Genomic DNA, 27108 nt, shown 5'->3' on the forward strand with positions numbered 1-27108 from the left:
TACTGAAACCAAACAGTAGTTTCTTTCACACTAAATTGGAATAATTACAATCATTTATTGTCTATTCTGCAATGATCTGGTTCCATTTAGTTGTGAAGATAAGTAGGTTTTTGTATGACTATAAAGTAAAAACCTCAATATTCAAATTATACTCTGTGAAGCTGCACGTTAACTATGAAAGCAGAGTCAGTTCTTAAATTCACCTTGTAGTAAATCTACATAAAGAAAGAAAAGACCTGATAATATCTTACAAATAAGTGTAAGTATATTTCACATGTTCACTTTGAACCTACGTAATTGATTACAGCAATTATTGTAACTAGCACAAAAGATCTACTCATTAATCCCAATTAACTACTACGGTTTAGTAGACCTGTAAACATTTAGTTACCCACATTTATGTTTGGAGGTACTGCTTGTTAAAATTATTTAAATAATGCATTCCATGTAGTATAAATTTATGATGTTACTTCATTTTTCAATACCTTAACCTTTTCAAAATATGCTTCATATAGAAATATAATCACGTTATAATTATAGGACTATAATTGTCAAAATTTTCTATAATTTTTATATATACTTTTCTTTTAAGACAATAATACAGTAGACATATTCCGTAACCAGTAACCATCTTCCATATACACAGATTTTATTTAATTAAGAAAGATTACCTTTAAAAAGTATGTTCAAATTTATTGCAAATAATTGTCACTTTTGTATGGTAATTAAATTTTATATATATATATATGTGTGTGTGTGTGTGTGTATGAGGGTAAGTCAGTTATTATCCGCAATGTAGTTAAAAATTTTATTGCAATTCAAACAGGAAATTTACATGTACATCATTTTTCAACATAGTCTTCTTGCATTTCAACACACTTGTTCCATCATTGCACGAGCTTCCTGATAAGATCAGGACTACGGAGGATGAGCCAGTACTTTAAAGTTGGGTTTCTGGAGCGTTTCAACAGTCCTCAGCGTTTGCTTCGAATTTCAGGCTTCAGCTTGGCAGTAAGCATCTCACTGTAACGCGCACTGTTATTGTCGTGTCCCTTTCCTCATAATGTTCCAGTACTGGGACTTGTGAGTCCCATAAAACCATAAGCATTAGTTTTCCTACGGATAGTTGGGTCTTGAACCCTTTTTTTAATAGGGCGAATTTGGATGTTTCCATTCCATAATCTGCCGTTTACTCTCCGACTTGTAATGATGAATCCATGTTTCGTCACTAGTGATGATTCTGTCTAAGAAGATGTGTGCCGTTCGATCCAAATGTTAAAGCGCGCTTGTTTATGCAACTGTGTTAGTTGCTTTGGGACCCATCTTGCACAGAAGGCTTTATGAAACCCAAGTCTGTTGTGGATGATTTCGTAGGCAGAACCTTGACTAATTTGCAGATGATGTGCCATTTCATCAATAGTTACTCGTCTGTCTCAGAAAACCATGTCATGTGCACGCTCAATGTTTTCCTCATTTGTGGCAGTAAACGGTCATCCAGCTCCTTTGTTGTGTGTAACACTTGTGCAAATATAACTAAATTGCTAATAATAATTGACTTACCCTCGTGTGTATATATTTTAAATATAAACCACCTAGTACAGAATTTCGAGTTGATGTCGTACCGTAATTTTATCTTGAAAGTACTTTTAAGGGGATCCAGCATCCTCAGTCATGATTGAATTAATTTAATTAAACTGCATATTAAATAAAGATGTTAAATATTAAAAATACTAAAATAAACCATATACATAGTGTAATGTTTGTTACATTACTGTATTATTATAATGAAAATTGTATGCCAATTCATTATTCGAGTGCTGCTATCTGTTGCTGTTTTTTTATAAGACTGTCTGCCTCAAACAATGTCAATGGTGATGCAGAATCCTGTGAAAGTATTTTCATGGTGAAATTAAGGTAATATATGTCTTATCTCAATATATGTATTAGGTAGTTTATATTAATAGAATTAAAAATATAATTGTAACAGTACAGAGGAGTAATATGAATCTTAAAAAAATTAATTTTTATATACACAAATTCTATTATGACATAAAACAAATAAATGATAGAAGTCAAAAATAATATCATGATGATAAAGTAAAATGATGAATGAAGTGGCCAGTATGTTGATAATGAATATTTGAATTTTTATAAGATATATATTATTTGCCTGAAAGTATTAAATTTAAGTGTGTGTGTTTAAAATTCTATTAATATAACCACATAGTGTAGAATATTACAGTACACTTAGTACTATCATGGTTAAATTAAAGGTAAGTTATATATCTGTATTCTATTCTAGGTGGTTTATATTTATAGAATTTAAAATATATATTAATTGCCTGAAAATATTAAATTAAAAAAAAAAAAGAAAAAATTTAACCTACCATCCAATTGGGGTGTTACTCAAGCTGTCATTGAATATATGTATAATAACAGTATAACTATGTATAATATGGTTAATAACTGCTGCAGCTTTTCTGGTTTGTTTTTGTAATTGTTCTTAAGCTTGTAAACTTGTACATCACTTTTATAAAAAACTAAAAAATTTGTTTCTGATCAAATCATGCTCTATAAATTAGTTTTATGAAATGGTTAAAATGTCTATTTCAGTGGAATACCAATACTATTCCACTGCTGACATAATTTTTGCACTGCCCTATGGTGTTATACTCTGTTAACTTTCAAACTAACAGTATCCACTACGGTAAACTTAACACAAACAAAAGAGAAGAAAATATTGTCGCTAGCTTATTTTATTAAACATAAAGTGCTCTATGTATATATATATATATAAACAATCTTGGCAGCCCAGTTTGTCTTGCTTTTCATTTTTATTTTGGGTTATATGTACACAGTTCATATTATTAAAGTGAAAGGTTATTAAATATTAAATTATATGATGAATACATGAATGACAATTAAATTTCTTTGGCAGTTTGACAGAAAGTAATAATAACTGAATTGAAAAATGTGAGGTTAAGTTTTATGAAGAAAATGATTTTGTAATATCTTGTGTTTTAAAATATATAACTTAAATGGATTCACTCCATTTAAATAAGTTCCTAATTCAGTTGCCAGTAAATCAATACTAAGCAATCATTATTTATCTTTAGTGCTAACAAACTTCTCTGGAAAGTTTTATTAAGTTACAAACAGCTTCTACAATTTGTACATGAGTTTCCAGTGATAAAAATTCTGAATTTTTGTGTGACAAGATTTTTCTATTAATACTTGATGTGTTTTTATCCTCTTACAGGAGTTTATTAATAGTAAAATTGCTGCAAAAGCTAGTAGACAGTTGCAAGATCCTCTTGTCATTATGACTGGAAATCTACCGTCCTGGTTACAACAGATAGCTAGTGCATGGTATGTAATACTTTTTGTATTTAATTTTATATATATATATTACTAGACTTAACAATATGTCAGTATATGCCAAAAAGCAAAAACTTAACAGTAAATGGCCAACCTTTATGTCTGATCAGTGAGATGACTGACTGTGAAAAGTTACAGTTAATGATAATTTTAAAATTAGTACTTTTCTTAATTATATGTAGTAACCATAATTAAAACTGAACCACTTTCTAGCTGTTCATAAAGTACAGATTTTTACTTCATTTTCTTTGTAATTTGACTTTGAGACTCCATAGCGTAGGCAATTTACAGTGAAATGAAAAAATTTCTTCAGAAAAAGTACTCACTCATGTTTTTCATTTGTTAACAAAGTGGGTTTGGTATTTTTAAGTTCAATAGATTGTTACTTCTAATGTTTATTCAAACATTGTATTTTTTTATGATAATAAGGAAATGAAGTTTCCTTATTTTGGACAAAATTTTAATTAGTGTTAAAAGCTTTAAATAGTTTTTGTATTATATTAACTATGACTCCAAGGGTTTGAAGGGCAAAGGCAATATGATACATTGTGCATTAAACACATAACTGAATATTATAATTTTTTTTATGTTCAAAATATAAACTATAATTGTAGTTTTTTTAAAACTGTGAAGTTTAATATTTTTTTAAATTACATTGACAGTACTGAATATTTAGAAATTTTATTTCTAAATATTAGTTTATCTAAAAAGTATTGATCCTTTGGAGATCAACATCAAGTATACATTTATTATTATTGGAAAATAACATTATGAGACCACATATACACATTTTTTTCTATTACCATTTTTCTGGTAATACCATAATCCCGTTGCTACAGAACTTCTGTGGTTTTTTGGTAATAAATTCATGATACAAGATTTTTCACTTGCCTCTTTTGAAACTAACTTAATACCATTCAGGAAGTTCTGCAGAAACCAAAACAAATGATAGCCTGACTGTCAGGTATGGGCTACACAATGAATGTATTAATAACACCTTCTAGTCAAGTTCTCTCAATTTCTGACAGGTCATTAAAGATGTATGCAGTCTGGCATTGCTAGCATGGTATACAACATCCTTTTTAGGATGTTGTATAGGTCTTGAGTCTATCAAGCTGCCTGGAAGCAGCAACTTGTGATGCAAATGCCATTCCAATCGTATCAAATACACAGCATAACCTTCCTGAGTGTCAGTGTGGGCTTTGCCACAAACTGTGGCAAAGCCCACAAAGCGCACTTCTCCTCGCTTTGACTACAATCTTTTTCACACATTGTTGTCACAGGTTACCCACTTTTCATCACTCGTGATCATCCACTTCAGAATTTTGTTAATTTAATTTTTTTTGTTAACATTTTCAGTAGAGATTACCAGATAGAAATTTGATTGAGTAAATTTTTCTGAGTCGGATCATGTGGCAACCAAATGCTGAGCTTCTTTTTGTAGCCAGCTTTCTCCAAATGGTTTAACACTGTTTGGTGATGGGTGTTTTGATCATTGGCGATGTCGTGACTGCTTGCATGCTGGTCTTCCTTGACTTTGCCAGAATATGTTAAAAATATCGGCATAAAATCTTCATCTATCTCATGCCCAAAATACTTTTTAGACTACTTGACTAAATTTATGTACTCATAAATTTTGACATAATGTCTTTGTTGAATAATTAGGATGATAAATAATAAGAATTAAATTGCATAAAAAATAATATTTGAGGCTAAAAATATGATTAATTACAAATTTTAAAGGTCAAGTGAATTTTTTTTAAATTAATTGTAACTTCTGCTGTATTTGATGAAGACAAAAGAGGAATATGAATGTACAGAATTTAAATATGTTTAGCAAAACAAAGAAGTAGATGAAGAAACCAAAATTCTACGGCATTTTTTAAGTGTTTAAGAACTGTCTGTAAAGTACCACTTTTTTTTTGTCAATTTCTTTATAACATTTTAAGCAAATCAGTCCTTTAATTTTTGTTTTAACAGGGCACAAATATTGTTCCATTCCTATAATTGTTTTTATCCTGTAACATAAGAATGAATGAAAACATTTGTCTTACAAATGTTTAATTATTTGGTTTTATTAAATTAATTTTAAATATACTTAATCTAATTAGATGACAAAGTGTTGGACACAGGTTGCTAGTTGTAATTTTTTTCTTGGGTAATATAAATTTTAAAATAGTTCCATAACATTCCATTTTGTATACTGATAATTAAAATAACTGCTATTTAATGTTTGTTTTATAAAAATTTATTACTCTTTTCACCCAGCAGTACAGTGATCTGTAGTTTCTAAATACACCCTACACAATCTGTCAAAGCTTGTCAGTATCAATAAATACAGACAGTCTTATTTTTCATGCAAATTCAATACTGATAGTCAGAAAATTCTGATTACACTGGCTTTGCTTCATTCTATGAGTCTTGAGAGTGGTGGGGGAAATTAAACAGTCTGATTGACTTTCTACAGATTGTGCACTTCAATCATTCCTTCAGTCTAAAGTCTTACTTTATCCTAAACGCATATATAAGCAAGAACTTATTAAAATAGAAGTACAAATTATTTCAATAGTAATATTAATCTATTCATAATATTAAAATAAAAAAATTATGATTTTATATTTTTCATTGTAAATTTTTTTAAAAGTATAATTCTTGTGTTTTATTTTAGTCCATTTCTGCTGCCGTTTGAGACACGTCAGTTATTATTATATGCTACATCATTTGATCGGGACAGAGCACTGCAACGTCTGCTTGATTGCAGTCCAGAGCTGAGTAGTGCTACAGATTCTCAGGAACGTGTGACGCCACGCCTTGATAGAAGAAAACGTACCGTTTCACGCGATGACATATTAAAACAAGCTGAGACTGTGATACAAGAACTAGCTTCTTCTAAAGCTTTATTAGAAGTACAATATGAAAATGAAGTATGTACTAATTTTATTTTTTTTATTTTTAATAAAAGTTAAAAAACTATGTAGCAGATTCAAATGTAACTTGCCTGCCCCTTAGTAATATATATAATATATAATGTGTGCTTATTGCTTATTTATTTTAAATATTTCCATAACAGATATATATGTTACTTTTTTTTCTGAATTATGGATTATACTCTTAATTATTTTTTTCTTCTATTTAAAGGATAGTTTTGCAACACCGGGTTGTCAAAATTGTCTTTTCCTATTTGTTTTCTTCCAACTTTTCCAAGGAATTATGTAAGTGTTTTTCATGGTTCGCTAATGGAGTCCAATAGTTATTTTAAACTTGCAATAGCATCGACCATGATGCTATTGTGCTCTCAAAAAAAAAAAAAAATATATATATATATATATATTAATACATCATTCAGCATGCAGCAAATTAATCCATCCTAACCCAGCAGGTGAAGACACCCGCCTTTGACGCTTCTGGTTGCCACACCACCACCTCTGTTCCTAGCCCTGATGGGCTTTAATGGGAGTTGTCTTTCATCCTCTAACTTTTTACATCTCACAGTATAAGCCAGGCCTTGTTGGGTTGCCACTGATGCAATTGCCTCTGTAGACCTTGTCCAGACATCTTGAATGTCCTACATCGTTGGCCCTCTGAACTAGCGAACCGAGTTCACAGAAGCATGAACCCTGCATCTAGTTCTACTATACTGAGCCACTTTCTTGTAAATGTCTCGTAGTTCAAGGCAAATTGAAAAAAAAACCAACAAAAATGATGTTCGCAACAACAAAATTTAGTCCTAGTTTCCTTAGTGAACTCAACTTCAGTTCATCCCCTTACTTGGTTAATTTACGGACTCCAGTCTGGTCTGCAAGGGAGAGGTTCCTACTTCCACTAAGCTCCATCACAGAGTCCTGCATGACATTTACTTCATCTACTCTATCGTTGAGATGCTGCTACACTTCATGGCTGCATCCATGCCCTCGGCAGTGCAGTCACTATCCCACCAACAGTGATGTTTGCTCATTCAAAACAGCGTTAAATCTCACAGCTGCATGGTAAGGCGTACCCTCAAAATAATTTGTTTTCCATTAAGTTTTAATTATTTCAATCCATATTTCTGAATTTTTTAATTGAATTTTTGTTTAGTTATTTTTGAAACTTATTATTTTGGTTCATACATCCTCTTTTTTTGTTTACTCAGTTCCTTTAAAAACCCCTTTCCATATTTTCTGAGGTTTTACGGGGCATATTCATAAAGTAAGGGCTGTTTGGTCATTAAAAAAAATTAACTTGTGAGAAAAGGTTTTTACTTACAGTTTTAGTTTATCTACATATCTATTTAACTTTTCCATGTAATTGCCATTCAGTTTTAAGTACTTTTCGTAACGCTGCACCAGTTTCTGTAATCAATCTGCATAGAAGTTCGCTACCTGAGAATTGAACCAGTTGACAACGGCAGTCTTGAGTTCCTTGTAGTTTTCAAACTGCTCTCCACCAAACCACTTTTCAGGTTCAAGAAGAGGAAGTAGTCACTAGGTGCAAGGTTGGGACTATATGGAGGGTGGTTAAAAAGTTCCCAACAAAAGTGAATCTTTGATTAAGGATGTGCATTGTCATGAAGGAGGATTACACCAGACAACATTTAACCGCATCATCGATTTTGGATTGCACATCTCAGTTTGGTGAGCATTTCCCAGTACACATCAGCTGTAAATTGTTGATCCACGTTCCATGAAGTCAACCAAAATTGATGCTAGTCTCGTTCCGAAAAACTGTAGCCAAAATTTTTCGACTCTACAGAGGTTGCTTTTTCAGTCGGTGGGAACGTGAATGGTGCCACTGCATTGACTGTTGTTTCAATTCTGCATTGGTGTTGGATATTCACGTCTTGTCGCCCATAACAGTGTGGGAAAACAAATCATCTCCATTTTGTTGATAGCGGTCCAAAAATGCTCATCCAGTGCACATTCTTTGTGTTGGTTGGTGAGCATTTTCAGTACCCACCTTGCACACAATTTGTGATATCTGAGCTTTTCTGTTACATTCATGTAGATGAAGTATGACTAGCATACAGAAATTCATCAGCCAAAGCACTAATCGTCAATTGCCAATCGCATCACAGTTTTTGGTTCACTTGTTCAACGATTTCATCGGCCTGCCACTCCACTCTTCATCATGCACATTTGTTAGGCCGTTTTTAAAGTCTCAACACCATTGTTTAACTTTTCCTTCACACATTACTGTAGATCCATACACTAGGCACAACTCCCGATGAATTTCAGCAGCTGATCCTTTTGCACACAAAAATCAAATCACAGCGCACACTTCAAAACTGGCAGGAGAAACGATTGTCACAGACAATGTGATCTGTATTTACCAGCAGGCAAATGACTACTGTATCAAAACAACAACTGTAGTGGCTTCGTAAATAGCTGATAGATGGCCCTGCATGCATGAAACTGTGTTCAAACCTGCTAATATTTAAATATAACCCAATGGCCCTTTATAAATATGCCTCATATTACTAAGATAATTTTTTTTATTCTTATTTTATTAATAAACGATACAATCGCTGCATATTTGTTTTTGTATTCTGGTAATAATAAAATTGTTTTTTGGCTTTAAAAATAAAAACTTTAACCCAAGGTAATAATAAATAAGTTGCTGGGGTTAAGAACAGCCAAGCTTGTTGTAAAGAGATATACAGAAAATTTATGTACATCTACTACACACACACACATTACACGCAGTAAATAGTTTTTCAGTCTTAATGTCGATACTAATCAGTGAGCATTAAAATATCAATAGAATTAAAATGAATTTGTTAGAAAACCCATTAATTAATTTAAATCTGTAACAGCTGTGTAAATATTTTTTACTAGTAATAATGATGTTAATTATAGCGATTTGTTATATATGTTAATTAAAGCAAAATATTTCTAGTGGTTAAATCTTATAAAATTAAATTTTTCTTCTTTCTTCTTTTAGGTCGGTACAGGTTTGGGACCCACATTAGAATTCTATGCCCTCGTCTCAAAAGAACTGCAACGTAGTGATCTCGATTTATGGCATAATTTATATTCAAATCCTTCAAGTCAACATGTCTTCTCACCTTGTGGTCTGTTTCCAGCACCAATCGGTCGTAGCAGTAAAATCAGTCATTTGGTTAAAGTAAGGTCCAAGTTTCGGTTTCTTGGTAAACTTATGGCTAAAGCAGTTATGGATTCAAGAATGGTGACTACATTATATAATCTTTTCAGTTTTAAGATTTGAACATGACCTGTGTCTGTATTATCATTTCTAGTGAAGTATCATTTGTAGCTACGAAATGGGGCTGAGAGTGATTTCTAAGAAGAAACTAAATACTGATGATATATGCTGAGTATTAAATTACAGTGTTCATTTTATTTTATTAATAATCAATAACAGTAGTAAAAACTGAACTGCACAACAAAATAGTTAAACAGAACTTAACTAATTAGAAGAATTTTTCCAATCTTAAAATAGAATTGGTGATGGGTTTAGAGAGAGTTTACTGATCTGCACCTGCCAAGATTCTTTTTTAATCATTTTTTCAGCAAAATTTGACTGAAATAAATTGTAAACAACCATTACATCATAAATGAAACAATGGTTTGTCTTATCGCATACTTCCTGACACCCAACCTATATTATGATTCTGTCTTGAGAAACGTGATTCATCTATGTCTATAGTCATTTCTGGGCCTCCAGTAACAACATTTTGGAAAAACAAATCTACACCGACTTCTCTCAAATAGTACTTGTAATAGCTAGCTACTTACTGAACATCAGTAATTTCATAGTGAAAACTGTTAGATATATATATATATATATATATTTACTCTTGACTCCAAATATAAACAAAAAATATATCTTCAAAATGTAACTTATGAATTCTGTAAGCACTTTCCTTAGCAATTTTAATATTTTTTCTACAGATGCAAAGATAATGCTGCAGACGTGTCAGTACGTACCATCAGATACAGTTTGCATGATATGGCCCAAATTATGTTACCAATCTGTGCAACATATGCTTTCTTTGTAAAAATTTTAACATCCACTCATCTTTAATTTTACAAATTACTCAGATGAAAATTGCAATCCTAAATGAATAATTAGTTGTTAATACCTCAAGAAATTTACTACAGCAAATAAATTATTAGAAGTTATTCAGAAAAATATGTAGAATAAAAGTGTGCCCTAGCATACATGAGCAATTAACTATTTAATTTAATTAAATTAAGGTAAAGTTTTAGTTTTTCAACAATCACAGCTTTATTTTTAATGAGATAAAAAAATTAAAAGCATTGATAGGTAGCTGAAGAAATTTTGCATAAAAAACCTCCCAGGTACTTTTTTCTATGAACAAAACTAAGAATGCTAGTGATGAATTTTACAATAAGCATAAAAATGGCGTTATAGTATTGTACATAGGAAGCACAACTCGAGGGCGTACAATAAATAAACATCTGTAGCTCTGTTCCTATTAAAGTTAATTAAAAAATGTATGGATTAATAAGACCCAAGGTTATAAATTAGTTAAATTTTCAGAAGTATTTTTAATTACCGATTGCTCGTTAATATGGATCTACTGTGAAAATTTGCAAGTTGATAAAACGCCTATAACAAAAAGATTTAGACAAATGAAAAGTCAAAATAGCATTCTGTTCTTGAGCTTACGATTTTGTACCTCGGTTAATGCTCAAAACCAATCATTATTAATTTTGATTTTTTAGATATAAAAATATTATAATTATTTGTAAGATAACATGTACTTGGCAGAGATGGTTCAAAGACTTGAATTTTTCAATGAGTTTTAGGAAGTAAATGTTGGTAATACTTCCTAAACTCATGAACATGGCGCTATAAACAAATTGTTATAAAAAATTAATGAAAACTGATATGTTTATGCAAGTTCGTACATTTATGTAAAAGTATGTCATTTACCAATCTTCAACCTATGTGATTGATTTTGCAAATTTTTTGCTTGAAAAAATATCTAGTTTTTCGTTAATATTTTATTTATTTTTAATCTTATGAAAAAATAAATACCACTAATAGAAAATAAGACAATTTTGCATAAAAAAGCTCCCAAATACTTTTTAAAATTAAGTAATTACGGATAAATTAATAATTAATCCATTTAGTCTTACTGTGTATGAAAAGATACCCAATTTCCAAGCTGCTCTATATCACAGCACTTACAAATTTCGCTAGCGCCCTTAGTGTTTTGCTCATAGAAAAAAACGACCCAGGAGGTTTTTCTATGCAAAACTTCCTCTGCTATTTATTGGAGCTTTTTATTTTTACATGCGATTAAAAAAGTAAAGCTGGTTTGGTGAAAATCTATGGTGTAAAATATTTCCCGTAATTTGTTAAAAATAAATTAAATAGTTATTCGCTCTGTCCACTAGGACACACTTTTATTATTCTATGTACTTTTCCGATAGTGACTTTTTTTTTTTAAGTTAAGGCCTTTTTGATTCTCTGTTGACTCTGCTAAATGTCAGACTGGATATTAGATAGTTTCATCCTATTATAGCTAAAATAAGGTAAGGTATTGGAAAAATAACTGTTCCTGAACAAATCAACTGATGCTATTGATTATCATCTTTCTGGGTGTAATAATAAAGCTCACATTAATATCCAATCTGTACTTTTTATGATTTGAGTAACATAAATAAATTAATCATACTTAATTTATGCATGTAAGTTGCTTTTAAAATGACCAATGTGGTGTATTAGCTGATGTTTACATTGCTCTGATTCAGTGATGTGTTCTGGGGTCAGTTGAGACATGTTGCTGTATCTTTTATAGAAAGAAGAAAATCATTAGAGCCATAATTAATAGATGCACTACTTGCAGAGTAGTTTTAACAGATTAAATTTGCTGTCATTATGTATTTTCTTATACTGAATGGCTGGTTTATTTTTATTTTTTTAATATATCAGTTTTTATTTAATCAGCATCTATAAAAACTGATAAATTTAAGAAAATATATCAGTAAAAACAATAATAAACCACCAATATTGAGTAATGAAAACTTATAATGGCAGCAAATTTAATGTGTCAAATTGCATGTTGTATATTATTGATGTAATAATATTTTTTTGATCAGATGTTATAGTTAACTTAGTACTAGTTATGTAAAATAGCTTCAGTTATTAATTATATATGATTTTTATTTCAAATTCTTTATTTTTAAAGTAATTTTATCTATTACAATGCAGAATTTAAAAAGCCATCAATCAGACGTTTTATCATTTATAAATTAATATATGAACTATACACTACACTTGTCTTACTCAAACACTCCATACTGTTGTTGTTATATTACTTTTCACTTGTAATTCACATTCAATTCCAGTTGGATCTTCCATTGAGTGTATCATTCTACAGATGTTTATTAGGAGAAGAAGCAACATTATCTCTTTCTGATCTTGCTCACGTTACACCAGATGTTCATCGTACTTTATTACGCTTCCAGTCTGTGATACGGCAACGTAAAGCCATATTAAATGATGCAATGCTTAGTCACGATCAACAGTTAGAGAAGGTAAATTACTAATATTTCTTTTTTCCTTAAATATATTTATTTACTATTATTATTTCATGTTTTGTCATATAAAGTTTTATTTTAAATTTCTTGATCAGCATTATTGAAAATACCATAACTTTAAAAGTAACTTTTTTGTGTTTATATGAATAAGGATTTCGTTAAGTTAAATATTAGGTTTTAATCTTGTCTAGTTAGATCTGTTCTAGTTTGCTGTAACTATTTTTTTCATCTTAATGAAAAATGGGCTGGCGAGTGAATTTTTTTATTTTTTTTTTAATGGACATATTTAATCAGTGCCCACAGGGATTCATTTGTTTACAACCCTGCAGTCATTTGAAGCAATACTAAAATGAATTTGTTTATTTTACTTTAAAGGAAAGAAGGCCAACGTTAAAAAAAAAATTATTTCAGTTTTATGGAACTATCTGAATGATCGAGGATTTTAAAGAAAGTAATCCGCATTTTACAGTAAGGAAAAAACCAATAAAAGTTTCTTAACAGATTTTTCCTTTTACTTCACATACCGTGGTAGTTTTTCCACATATTCTTAACCATAGTTAATGTACCACATTATGTATCATAGTAAACTTTTGTGTACCTTCATTGGATTCTTCTACAACCAGAAACAAGCAATTTTTCAGTTTTGAGAAAAGGTAAATATTCTAGGAGCCAGTTGTTGGTTATTATGCGGATGAAAAAAAATTCCTAATTGCACAGCATCTATCATTTGGTATCTTGTCCAAATTTTTGTGTTGACATAAAATGAATGGTGACAAATGGTTTATGGTGTGAGAAATTTGTAAAAAATTTTCATAGATGTCAAGTGTTGTACGACAGTGATCTTGCATGATAAATTTATTGATGTTGTTGCCGAATGGCTTCGATGGCACATGGCACTTACTAACCTTATGGTAGCCCTGAGAAGAGCTGTTGGTCACCAAATGGCTTCAACGGCTCATAATTCATAACCTTGTGGTGGCCCTGAAAAGGGCTGTTTTTTGTGTTAGCTCTGAGAAGAGCTGTTGAGTCTGGAAGCTGGTCTGGCGAAGTCAGGGAGTTCCAGCTCATCTATTGAAGTCAGACTGGGCTTCCTCTCAGCAGCAGTTGGGTCCCCACTACAGTGTGGCAGTGGTGACCCCCAGAGCCCTGCAGTGTCGGGAGCAATCCCACACTGGGTTGGCTACTGCTAGAGCAGTAGGCCAGGACTGCTGCTCTGGCAGGGATGTTAGCATCTGCCGGGAGGTCCCATATTGAGGTGGCCAGGGAACTTCTTCCATCTTCTTGGTCTTCTCCAGGTGGTGGTCGATGATGAATTGAAAATTCACTTTCGTGCACAGTCTTTTATTGGAGCCTGAGAATTGTGCAGCAGTAAGTGATGCTTATATCAGCACATCCGTATACTGTGTGCCAGCTCGCATCTGAGTTGCCACCGTGTTCGCCTACTGATATTAAATTAAGCATATATATGGTAGCAATGTGAAGTAGATCATCTATGATGACCACCATTACATCTGGTTCATCCAGTTCATTTACTGTTATGGATGTTCTCCCCCCTTAAATTTCTGATGCAGTCGCATTGATTCATCCATAAAATTACCACAATTTTTTCATAGTAATGTATTTTTTTCATTAAGAGATCAAATAGCACTTCTTTCTTTCTCTCTGATAAATGAAGAAAGAGTTAATGTATGTTGTAACTCACATTTTGCTTCAATTTAATTTTATTTATGAGAGTAATAAAATTGATGAAGTAATCATTCATGTGTTAGCCATATAGTTTGTGACACTATGTTGCTGTTCTTGGTAGTCATCTATGATGTGGTACCAGAAAACAGCTGGCTTTATTAATATGATTAAGAAGTCATACCGCCCCATCTATATAATGTTAAATTAGAAGATTTTATGTTCCTTTTTCTCAGCATTCTGTAATTCAATTGATTTGAAATTTATACACCTTATAAAGCATAGTTTTTGGAACAATTTGAGGAAAATAGTTTTTTGAAATTTTTTATTAGAGTGAATTTATAATTTTTTTTTTTTTTATAAAGGCTAAAAAAGAAATACTAATAAAATGTGATTTTCAATTTTTAATTTTTTGTACACGATTTCTTGTAATTCTGATTCCCTCAAACATTAGTGTATATAAGTGAGAATATCCCCAAAAAAAAATCATTCCTGTATCTTTCTTAGAAGTTAAGGAAAAGGTACATAAAGCCAGAAAAATGAAATTTTTAAAAAAAAGTTTTAAATACATAGTTATATTTACCTGTCAATACATTACTGAAGCATACAATGGACCTGCAGCTTGATCCTCTTCTAAGATATACTCTCTTAGCCTTGTGTTTTACTGTTGAAAACCTTTTTGTTCATTCAGTTCACGATGGACTCTGGTGGGCGATCCTTCCTCTACCATCATTCCTCTATCTTTCATCACCTGGGCACAACTGAAGCTGGGAGTAATTCCTAGTTTTTTCAAAAAAATACATTTAATAATATTCCCTTTATTAAAAGTAATTATGGCTTTATATATACCAAGTTGGAAGTGTTTGAAACCCAACGAGGACTGTTTTTGGCAGTCATGCCCAAATTACACTGTAGAGTGATTGATTCATTAGGGTTCTGTGTTTTACTTTTATTTTGCTCATGACAACAGCGCAGGTAAATTAAAGTGCTTTTAGTGATTTTATGGTTTACCTTCTGCCTTGGCTTTTTGAAAATTACACCAGCTATCGGCACCAGGAGTACATAGTCCATTTTGAGGTTTTTCATCTGTTGAACTGAAATTGAAAAACTCTGCCCACAGTACTTTATATATTGCTTTATACAATTTTCAGTATTTCTCCTAATGGCTAAGCCGTAATAATTTTGAATGTTAATTATAGCTGTGTTGCTCAGCTTATTACATCCACTCAGAGAACTGCCATTATTTTTTAAATGTATAATGGGAAAGATGGCCTATGCATTCCAACTTCTTTCTTTATTTTGCAATCATCTCCATACAGTTTCATTTCCTCTACACATGAAAAAGCTTTTGAATCCCCTCTCCTAGATAGTTCAAGTATCGTGCATTTTGGGTAAGTGACCACTCATAAATCTCCTTTGTTCCATAGGTCTCCATCCCCCCCCCAATAACACTGCAGTAGTTCATCCGACAAGAAATTGTGTGTTCATTGGTCAGTCAGTTTTTGTACTTACAGTGTTCGGCATGATGGTCATATCATGACCATTTACCTGTGTCCATGCTTGTTGCTGTAACGATACCATCAGTAATGTGAAACTGTGTTTCTGCCATGTACCGTCAAGCGTTATACTTAAATCTGTACTTCCTTCATTCACTTGAACTGCTTCATCTATAGCTTCCAACATTACATCTTCACAAATAGATTGAACAGCACATTTAATAATTTTAATATATCTATGAATCGAGAGGGTTTAGGAAGATTTAAAATTTTACCGCTCAATAAAAGAGCAGAAGTATATTCTCTGCCTATCGCGCTAAATCCATAAACAAGTCTCATATTTATATCATATAAAGTATGTTCCTTATCATCACAATTGGTTTTAATAGAGGATGAAGAGAAAAAGTTTTTATCAGCATCACAGTTATCACAGGAAACACTTATCAGTGACACAAGACCAACTCTTTTTGATAAATCTACTTTCAAATTACCATCACAACCACGACATGACCCTACCTCTGATAACATATTTTGAAGTAATGATAATGAAATAATTATGTTTTCATCATGTACACTCATGAATTCAGTATACTTGTGCAGAGATTCTGAATTTTTTTATCTGAAGAGCTTCTACTGAAACTTTTACTTACATCAGATTGCAGAAGAGTTTGTCACTGATCATTTTTTGTACAGAAATTATGTTGTCTTCTACGCTTATTAAAATCCTTTTGTTACCTAGGCATGTTTGTAATAATTATAAAAACAGTAATAACTTAAAATACAAGGTACACACACACACACACACACACACACACACACACTAAAAAAACAACAACAGACAACTCACTAAATTATCACAGCACACAATAAAACCACCTGTAGATCATACTGCCAACCCAACATTTCAAAACTGTCAAACACAAATTATGAAGAAGCATGTTTATTTTCAAAACTTTTAAATATTGAAATATGCAACATGTTGATTAATTTTTTATATTTTATTAAACGTATTTACAATTATCTTACAAGAATAAGTATTATACCAAATTAATCTGAAAAGTATGAATAACAAGATTGTGCAAAAAAAATTGGCCAAAAGAATCTTTTTGGTTATGACTCCCCTTAACATTGGCCTCAGAGAATTTAATATGCTACACAGCATAGTTTTCCCCATTCATAACAATTGTAAATGCACAATAGGTATATTTGTTCATGTCTCCAAATCTAAGAAGGTTAAAACTGTGATTCAGTTAAGTAGTAGATGCAGTTTGAAGTGTATGTTTTCATTTAATATATTCCTATCAAATTTCTATTTTTTAAACATTGTCCTATCTTGACAATTCTTTGTATTTATGTTAACAGTAGGAATTGATTTAGACAAGTCTCTTTCATTCAGATGAGTGTTTATTAGTACCTGATTTTTTAAACCTGTAAGCAACACTATTATTATCCTCTTGTTTCACTCAAAAACATTTACATTATAGATAGAGATTAGATTTCAGTTGAAGTAGGAGGTCCTACTTTATCCAGTAAGCGCCACTGGTTTGGCTTTTTGTGCAGCCCCGCAAATGAGGCTTGTCTTATGTGTATAATCATCATCTCCTCACCCCTAGTAAAGATTTAGCAACCCCACCAGTTTCTTGAGGGTACTTAACATGGCCAATAACCACAGATGGAGCCAGGACAGAGCTGACAATTACAAAAGCATGGCTGGCATAGAAAGCAGCACTGTTCAAGGATGAATAATAAACAATGCTGCACTGTCTCCAATTAAGATAGTTTATTGTCTTGGCCATGATCATTATAATTTGCCCATTAGTTTATTGTATTGGTCATGATCATAATTTGCCCATTGTAATAGGCATCCATAAACCTATTTGTAAGAATAATTCATTCTGAGCATATTAATTAATCATAATATTATTAGTAATCGTGCAGTCAATCTCTTCTTGTTTTGCTAGATTTTATTATTTTTGCACTTTTTTATTTTTACAATTAGTTTATAATACGTTTTTAAGAAGAGAAGACTAAAATTCTTCAAATGGAATAATTCTAAAACTTTCTGATCTATAATATATGAAATTTTGTCATTTTGTCAAGTCCAAGAGATTAGTCATCAAGTATGGATATGAAAAACTGGCCATAAATGAGGGTTTTTTTTATATAGTTTTACAAATTTTTATATACCTCTTGTTTTGCCTGACAATTTGATTTTAGTTTAAGAAACACAAAATGAATTTTTTTAACTGTTTTTAGATCTCCTCACTTTGCCTTGATGGGTGTTCAATAGAAGATCTCGGTTTGGACTTCACTTTACCTGGTTATTCTCAGATTGAGCTTAGAAAAGGCGGAAAAGACATTCCACTTACGATACATAACCTTGAAGAATACTCAAAGGTAACATTTATTCATTTAAGAATATTCAAAGATAATGTTCGAATAATGTGTCTAAATGCACCTTCCAGTATTCAGAAGTTATGCTGCTGGATCATTAATGTCTTTCAATAAATACCTTGTTAATATGATCAGTTATATTTTTATTATATGTAATTTATAACAGATTTAGATACATTTATTTTAATATTGCATTATTAGTAACTTATTTCACATTGTTGATGTTAATTATGATGTACATGTGCATTATTTATATTTTAAGAATTATTATATTAAAGTATTTTATTTAGATTCACATTTAAATAATATCTTTAATAGAACTGAATTAACTTTAAATACATATTTTATCATCAATAAGGAGGACATGAAACTGAACAATATTTAAATGATAGTAGTATTATTTATGTAAGTATGATATGTCTACTTTTATATGGTATGTCTGATCTTTTCCCTCTATAAATCTGATCTCAATATGTTGTATCTGTATGGTCCTTCTTTGTTCAATTCCCTCCGTACAACTTAGATAGATATCAAAGTTACCAAACTAAAAGTAGGTTTACATTCTTGTCCACAGGGATTTAATTATTAAATATACCACATGTAAAAATTGCCTTGGGTGACTGGCATTCAGTGTTCAGCAGAAATTGAAATCATTGAACTACAGAAACCAGATCAGTTAATTAAATTCAGTTTCAACATTGGCTTTTACCTGTACTTAGAATTGTATTTTTATACAGTAAAACCATCTAGTACTAAGATCTTTTGAATTTTACTTTTATTAAATCAAATAGTTTACTTTCCTGAACGATTGTCACTCATAGTTCACTGTAAACCATTACCATGCCATATTACAACAGTCTTCTCTAAGCTTAACCCTGTTGTCAATCATCTGTTTTTTTTTTTCCATTGTATTTCTAAATTTTCTTTATATATCTTGTCCACTTTCTCTCAAATAAAAATAAGTAAAATTATTTAAGAAAGGTAGACAATACTTTTGATATACATTACTTATGTAACTGTAAAAGTCTTATTTATAATGCCCACGGAAGTTGTAAACAAAATTGTAACTGATGCCTGACTGACAGTTTTTGATCGGTATTTACATGGTTTTCAATGATTCTTGTAAGTCTTCTATAATCTTTTCTTTTTCTTTATTACCTCATTTATAGATTCAGTACAAATAGAATGCAGTTTATATTTTACTCTGATACCACTGCAACATGTTTTTGAAAATCAAACCTATCTCTTTATCAGAACTTGTTTTATTTCTTTTCCTGTAATTGTTTAACTAATCACTTGGAATATAACCTGTACCTTATATTGTTAAAATTTTGGTTTCAGCTCGTTTGTCATTGGTATCTAATAGAGGGTGTTTCTAGGCAATTAGAAAGTTTCCGTGAAGGATTTGAAGCAGTATTCCCTCTACAGCAATTACAAATGTTTTATCCAGAAGAATTAGAGGCGGTGTTTTGTGGCAGTTCTATTGGTTGGGATGTAAAGACATTAATGGAGTGCTGTCGACCAGATCATGGTTATACATCTGATTCAAAGGCTATTCAATTTCTGTTTGAAATATTGTCGTCTTACACATCTCAGGAACAAAGAGATTTCGTTCAGTTTGTTACCGGTTCTCCTAGACTTCCAGTGGGAGGTAAGTAATATTCGTTTTGAATAATTCAAATGAAATTTATTTGATGGTTTAATGTCTAGTGAGATCTAGCACTCTAGTAAGGCTATTATTTACAGTAGGTACATTTTAAGAAAAAAATTACATAAATTTGAAACACTTTAACTATCAGAATGTACTAGGCACATACAGAAAGTAAAAGTATAGTTTACAAATATTTAATACAGTTGAAATACAAACTTACAAACTTTGAAATATTGTGGTTTTTTTTATATGAAAGAAATCTGTAGCCAACAGATAAGTGAAAATATATTTGTGATAAAACAGGTTTGACAGTTTTAATTAAGTGCTAGAAAAATTCACAAATGGATGGCTAACATTATGTCAGTAACAATAATTTTTGAGATTTGATTGTCATTTTCTTGTCAACATTGCATAAAAATAAATTTTAGCATATTGTAAACCTGTACTAATAAAATAAGGCTCCCATGTATGATCTAAAACAAAATATGAGGCGTGTTCAGTCATTGTACATGTTTCCAGATGCTGCTCAGCCACATGCTCAAACCCAAGAACTCATCACATCATTTGGCCAAGGGCAAATGGATAATTTCTGCATTCCAGAATTGACACAAAATGACTTTTGCTTATTTCTGTTGTTGAAATAGTTCTAAGCTTGTTATACTGCCAAAAGAAACATTGGCCATCTTCACAGGCATTAAACTGTCATATTTTAACAACTCATTGGCATTTACTTTCTGAATGTGCCTTATTTTTTTCTTATTGTTAAAAGTATAATAACTCCAGCTACAGAATTGAACTTTTAACCAAATATTTGTTTAAATAATTCACTCACATCTTTTCTTGGAATTGTAGGTTTTTATAATTATTATTTCTTTTCCCAAGCATTGCCAGTGACAGATAGATATTTATAATAAATTCTTTTAAGAATCCTCTGTACTTATGCAAATATATTTATTTTATTAGATCAAACTAAGTACAGAATAAATAGATAAAGTAGGATGACATTCCACCATATATGCAGGAGCACTTTCGCAATTTATTCGCATCTTCAGCTGCATTACATATTTATCTCAAATTACATTGCAAACTTCACAAAATATAATAACATATTCATTTATTTATTTAATTTAAAATTTAAACCTTTTAATCTTTCTATTTTAAGAATTTAACATTTTTAATCAGTTATATTAAAAATATATACATATATATATTGTAATATATATTCTATTTTATCTCTACAAGAAGAAAAAATCAAAAACTTTTCTTCTGGACTAAAAATCATTGATTACAAATTAGCAATAAGTTTTTTTTTAATAATTAAAATTTTTAATATGCAAAATTATTCTGCATTGTCTATATAGGAGCATTTAGTAAATTTGTACAAAAATGGAAATCTATAATAGCAAAAACTTATAATTCCATTTTTTTTACATGGGAAAGAAATTAAAGCAAAGTTGTAAATTCTACATTTAAGCAAAAAAAAAGAATCATTAAATCTATTATCAAATGATCAAGCAGGTAAAGTTTCATTGTTATAGAATTCACTTTGGATCCTCAAATTTTTAGTAAAATGTTAAACTATGAGAACCTTTAATAATGTTTTCATATATTAATATACTTTTATTTCTCAGGCAATGATAACCTCCATTCCTAAAATGCCATAGAATATTCAAGAACTAACACCACTTTTATTTGGTTAGCAAAGAAATATTGACATATATAAAAATATTACATGTTAAATAAAGTGTTTTTTAAGACACTCGACGTAAACTTTAATTCCTACACAAAATTGTAGCCGGGTGATTTAGAATTCAAATAGCTAAGTAAAAATTTCAGTAGACTTGGCTAACATGGTTAAAAAATTTGAAAGATATAAATGAAAAAGATAATAATTACTACTTTCATTTCAACTATATTGTGACATAATTCATCTATGTTTTAAGCATAGATAAACATTTAATTTTTTTTTATTACTCAGTCCAAATTATTTTATTTCCTGCTTTACTAGGTTTTAAGAGTCTAACGCCACCTTTGACAGTTGTACGTAAAACACTGGAACCAAATATGGACCCAGATGATTTCTTACCTTCTGTAATGACTTGTGTTAACTACCTCAAATTACCTGATTATTCATCCAGTGTTGTTATGAGAGATAAACTTGGATTGGCAGCAAAAGAAGGGCAGCGTTCATTCCATCTATCCTAGTCCATTTGGTAAGCTTATTTCTTTGTTGTTGATTATTATTATTATTATTAGTGGTAAGATATATAGATACCATCTAAGATTGTAAGGAAACTTATAACATATAGATGAGACAGACCTAGAATATAGGCTGGTTGGTTCAGTAGAAATGTGTGGTTTAGTAAAGGAAATTTAACGGCTATAAAAACTGTAATGTAGCACATACTGCTTGTGATTGAAATGAGTTCATCAAAAAAGACATTGTGTGTTACATAATTCTAAATCCTTCAAAATACATATATTTTATTTTTATGACAGTAAAATCTAATTAGTAGCCATAACTGAAAATGGAAGATTTTGCACGTAGTGTTTGTTACAGATGACTTCTACTTGTGCAGTATTGTGTTTAGTTTTATTTCAGATCCGTCTAGGCCAGGTTTCATGGATTTAAATGCATCAGTGTTTCCTAAGTGTTTAAAATACATGAAATGTGGAAAATTCCACCCAGTTTTTAATGACAAGAAAAGATTTGTCATATCGAAAAATGATAGTTTTTGTTCGATGACAGAAAATTTAACATTCACAGTAATCATTATGGAATGATCCTTTCTCTTATGGGGGTAAAAAAAAGTAAAATGTTTTAAGTAAAACATTTTACTTAAAAGAAAAGTAAAACATTCACAATGAAAGGTTTATTTATTGTAAGTTCTATATGGATACTTTTTTAAATTACAGCCAACATATATTATTGTAAAAAAAACTCTCATTAAAACAATGCATATTTTAAAAAGAATGATAAATAACATCACAATTATTTTTTGAATTATTATTTACTTAGTAGTACCCATTAGCAGTAACTCCACTGAAAACAATATGTATAATCACCTCCAAAAAAATTTTGAAAGATTTCCTTATTGATAATTTACTGTTATTATTTTGAATTATAATGATTGACAAAATAATAAAGATGTAGTTTTTATCTTAGAATTAAATTATCCCATAATATAAACATTGTCTTTTATTTGTCAAATTTGACATTTCCTAATCTTATTAAATAATATTTAAGTAACTCTCATTGGAGTTAATTATATAAGATTTTCGTATAATAATTTATTTACTTTCACATATTTTAAATTACATGACATATACACACACAGCAAATAATATGAATATTTTATCTCTTACCAAATGTGCAATCGGATAATATTAAAATCACTAGAACATTTTTATCAGAAATTATATCTGTAAATACTACTTTTCTAGTCATAACATACAAATCATTTTTTTAACTGCTGATTTTCAAAGTCAAAGGTTCTGAGGTTCCTAATAAAAGTTAATTGCTTTTATTATATGGACGTGAATACTAGAGAATGGATGTCAGTGTACTTTGGCAGTTGGAGTTTAATTATACACACGTATCAGGAAGTGGTCGGCCTGAGTTTGTACAAGTCTACACTTCATTTACATGTCATATATATTTATCCAAACCTCAATGAACCATTGGTTGAACAGATTGTAACATACACATTAGACAAATAAAAAGTAACATTGCAGATATTGAACAACAAAACTCTGCCTCACTTTCCCGGTAACCATTTGTCAGATAATAACCTTTAACGTTTTAAAAGACCTTCCATTCAATTCCCATTACCACCCGCATAGTTTTGTAAAACGTATGTGGATGTGTTTGGTTTTTGTGCTGGACAATGTTGTAATTTTTTGGTTACAAATGTAGCCAATATGAATCAACAATATTAAAATTTTCAGGCACGGTACTGCAGTCATTAATGAATTTTCTTCTGAAAAAAATATTATTTTAAAAATATTTTTAGTTACTGCATGCTAATATTATTACATTTTGTACCAGTAAAACTATTTTCAGTCTGATATATCTGTTAATTTGACCAGTCTGTGTATTTACACATATGAGTAGGTAAGGATATTATGTGTATACAGTTGAAGCCAAATAAAATATATAAACTTATATAAATTAAACACTGAATAAATGGATGATTTTCCACAGAGCATAGCTGTAAGATCTCTTTGCACACTACAGACTGCTGATTTTTCATATTGCTAGTACAATATTAATACAATTTGGATCAAAAAATTAAACTTAGCAAAATAAAAAATAAATTAATAGAAATATCACGTGGTGTTTGAGATGTTACTATGAGAAAGAGGTATTGGTGTTGAAGTAATAAAACGTTTTCTCTTTTTTTTACAGGTACTCCTCAAGACCGCACTCATCCTATTTTATTATTATAATTATTATTAAAAAATCATTGCATAACAACAAACATCAAAATGTTATCATCTACTGCAGTTTTATTAGTTAATAATTATTGTAATACAGTAGCTCTTTGATAAACTTTTTTGTTTAATGAAATAAAAACATAAATATACATAAGAAAGTAAAAGCTGTATGTTCTCAATATGTATGTCATCAATATAATTATATACAGTATATATATATATATATATATATACATAAAATATACATATAAATATATAATTATTATGTTATGCAATACCTATATATAATAAAAGACTTCTCAACTGATTTTTTTTTTGTTTTTTTGTTTTTTATCGTACATTTCTACAAATGCTAAATATATATATATATATATATATATATATATATATATATATATATATACACACACACACACATATATATATATATATATATAATGTAATATGTATTTCATACTAGTTTTCATTTATTATATTTGACAATTATATATATTTTTTGTTATTTTTTATGTTTTAATGTTTTCTTATGATGTTCTGTTTATTATTATGTGTTATAAATAATGAAATATGGATGATGTGATTGTTTACATGTCATTCATTCATTATTGTATTTAAAAAATAAAATATTAATATTTAAAAAAAAACAAATAAAAGAATTATTATTAAAGTGTATATTTTTATTATTGCTTAGTTAATTTAGATTAGATGGATTTTATAATTATTATATGATATAAAATATATTTTATATATATAATATGATCAATTAAATTTATTGTAATAATTGATCAAATCTGTAATAGCAGTCTGTATTATTTATGATTTTTTTCTTTTCTCTAATAATCGTATTGCATATAAATATATTTATTCAATATTTTTATCAGTATAATTAATTACATACTGTAATTCTTCCATGTAATTATGTTGTCGTGTATGTTTGTGTGTTTGATGAATTGTGCGCGTTTGAATGGTGGTTTAGAATTTAAATTTTAAAAAAATGTGTGAAGGTAAAAGAGTACAATGTTATGTAGTTTTTTCTGTTAGAATTCTTCGTGCGCACATTTGAAAAGGAACTTTAAAAACATATTCATTGCAGTTGTCCCCCTAAAAAATTGTTCACGAGAGAACAGCATTACTTAAAAAGTTTTTTAAAATATAAAATTGGAACAACTTTACTATAGGGTTTTCTTTATGTTCTAATTAATTCTGATGTTGTTATCTGTTAAGAATTTTGTATAATTATATTATACAGTATTTGTTTGTGATAATTTCTCCTTTTTTTTATTTTGGTATTCACATATACATACTATTTATTATTAATGCGCTCTTGTTTGTTAAATACACACCATGTTTTATGATTAGTTACTTCTGATAATTGAGATAGATCGATTGATTATATATATATTATGTTTGATTTGTATTATGATTGATTTATTTATATATATATATATATATATATATATATATATATATATATATATATATATATATATATATAAATATGTGAGTGTGTATATGTATATTTGATGATGTAAACCACCATGTTGTGTATATTAAATTCTTTTGTATTATATATATATATATATATATTTATGTATATGTATTTTTTAAATCCTTATATAGTTTTTCTGACAGAAATGAAATCAAAATTAGCCACTTCTACATGCACAAAAAATAAAGTGAACTATAAAAAAGTGAAACGTTGAAAAATACCCTTTAAAATAATATAATTTGTTTTTCTTTTAAAGTAGAGTTAGGCACAAAAAAATGCTACCCTTGTGGGTGGAAACCAGCCATTCTCAAGAAAGGATAGAAAGAGGTTTTGTTAAGAGACTACTGCTGAATGCGAGTTAGGGCTTTCTGGAGTGCTGGAGTGTTTATTTACTGTTTACTATTGAGTTTTCCTATTTTATACCATGCTATAATATTTATTTATGTTGTAAAATCATTTATATAATTTTAATCAGTACATTTGGTAAAGAGTTAAGGAATGAATATTAAAAAAATATATATTGTATAAAATATCATAAACCACCAAAACATAGTAATTTGGTAAGTTAAACTTAACATATTAATTTCCAAGAATCGATTTTCATGGCATCCCATATCTTCAGTTTGTATTGAATTCTATAATTTCATTGTAATATAATCCTTTAAATTTTGATTGTTCTTTGTATTGAAATTTTGAAGTATTATGAATGCATATGCAAATTTTGCCGGACAGTAATATGGTAAGTATAAATGATCTAATTACTATATTTTGGTCATTTGTATTTTGTATAATGTATTTTTTTCAAGCATTATATTTACCACTGTATCAAGTAAAATAATTTAAACATTTATATTATAACGACCAGGTACCATCAAAATAAAAAGCTAAAAATACTCCAAAATGTGGCACTTTCAGAAAGTTTCCATCATCAGTTTTTAGGTATGTATGTATGTATATATTGTTGCCTAATGGCCTAGATGGTACATGACATATAATAACCTTATAGTAGCCCTGAGAAGGGCTGTTGTCATTGAATGGCCTCGACGGCTCGTAAGCCATAACCTTGTG

General features: G+C 29.8%; 1 protein-coding gene across 7 annotated transcripts in view; it reads left to right on the forward strand.

The window, feature by feature from the left end:
* Positions 1-24845, forward strand: part of ctrip (E3 ubiquitin-protein ligase ctrip) — a 164109-nt gene extending 139264 nt beyond the window's left edge. For 6 of the 7 annotated variants that reach the window (XM_075380496.1, XM_075380493.1, XM_075380499.1 and 3 more), the window contains 8 exons: positions 3260-3369; positions 6047-6302; positions 9298-9543; positions 12699-12887; positions 18326-18466; positions 19805-20114; positions 22123-22327; positions 24523-24844. In XM_075380496.1, coding sequence (XP_075236611.1) covers positions 3260-3369; positions 6047-6302; positions 9298-9543; positions 12699-12887; positions 18326-18466; positions 19805-20114; positions 22123-22319 — 1449 coding nt within the window. In that variant the 3' untranslated portion in view covers positions 22320-22327; positions 24523-24844. Of the gene's footprint in view, positions 1-3259; positions 3370-6046; positions 6303-9297; positions 9544-12698; positions 12888-18325; positions 18467-19804; positions 20115-22122; positions 22328-24522 lie in introns of all 7 variants that reach the window. The other variant, XM_075380498.1, reaches the window with a different exon arrangement.
* The last annotated feature ends 2263 nt before the right edge of the window (positions 24846-27108 follow it).

This window comes from Lycorma delicatula, chromosome 12 (assembly GCF_047948215.1).
Source record: "Lycorma delicatula isolate Av1 chromosome 12, ASM4794821v1, whole genome shotgun sequence".
NCBI lineage: Eukaryota > Metazoa > Arthropoda > Insecta > Hemiptera > Fulgoridae > Lycorma > Lycorma delicatula.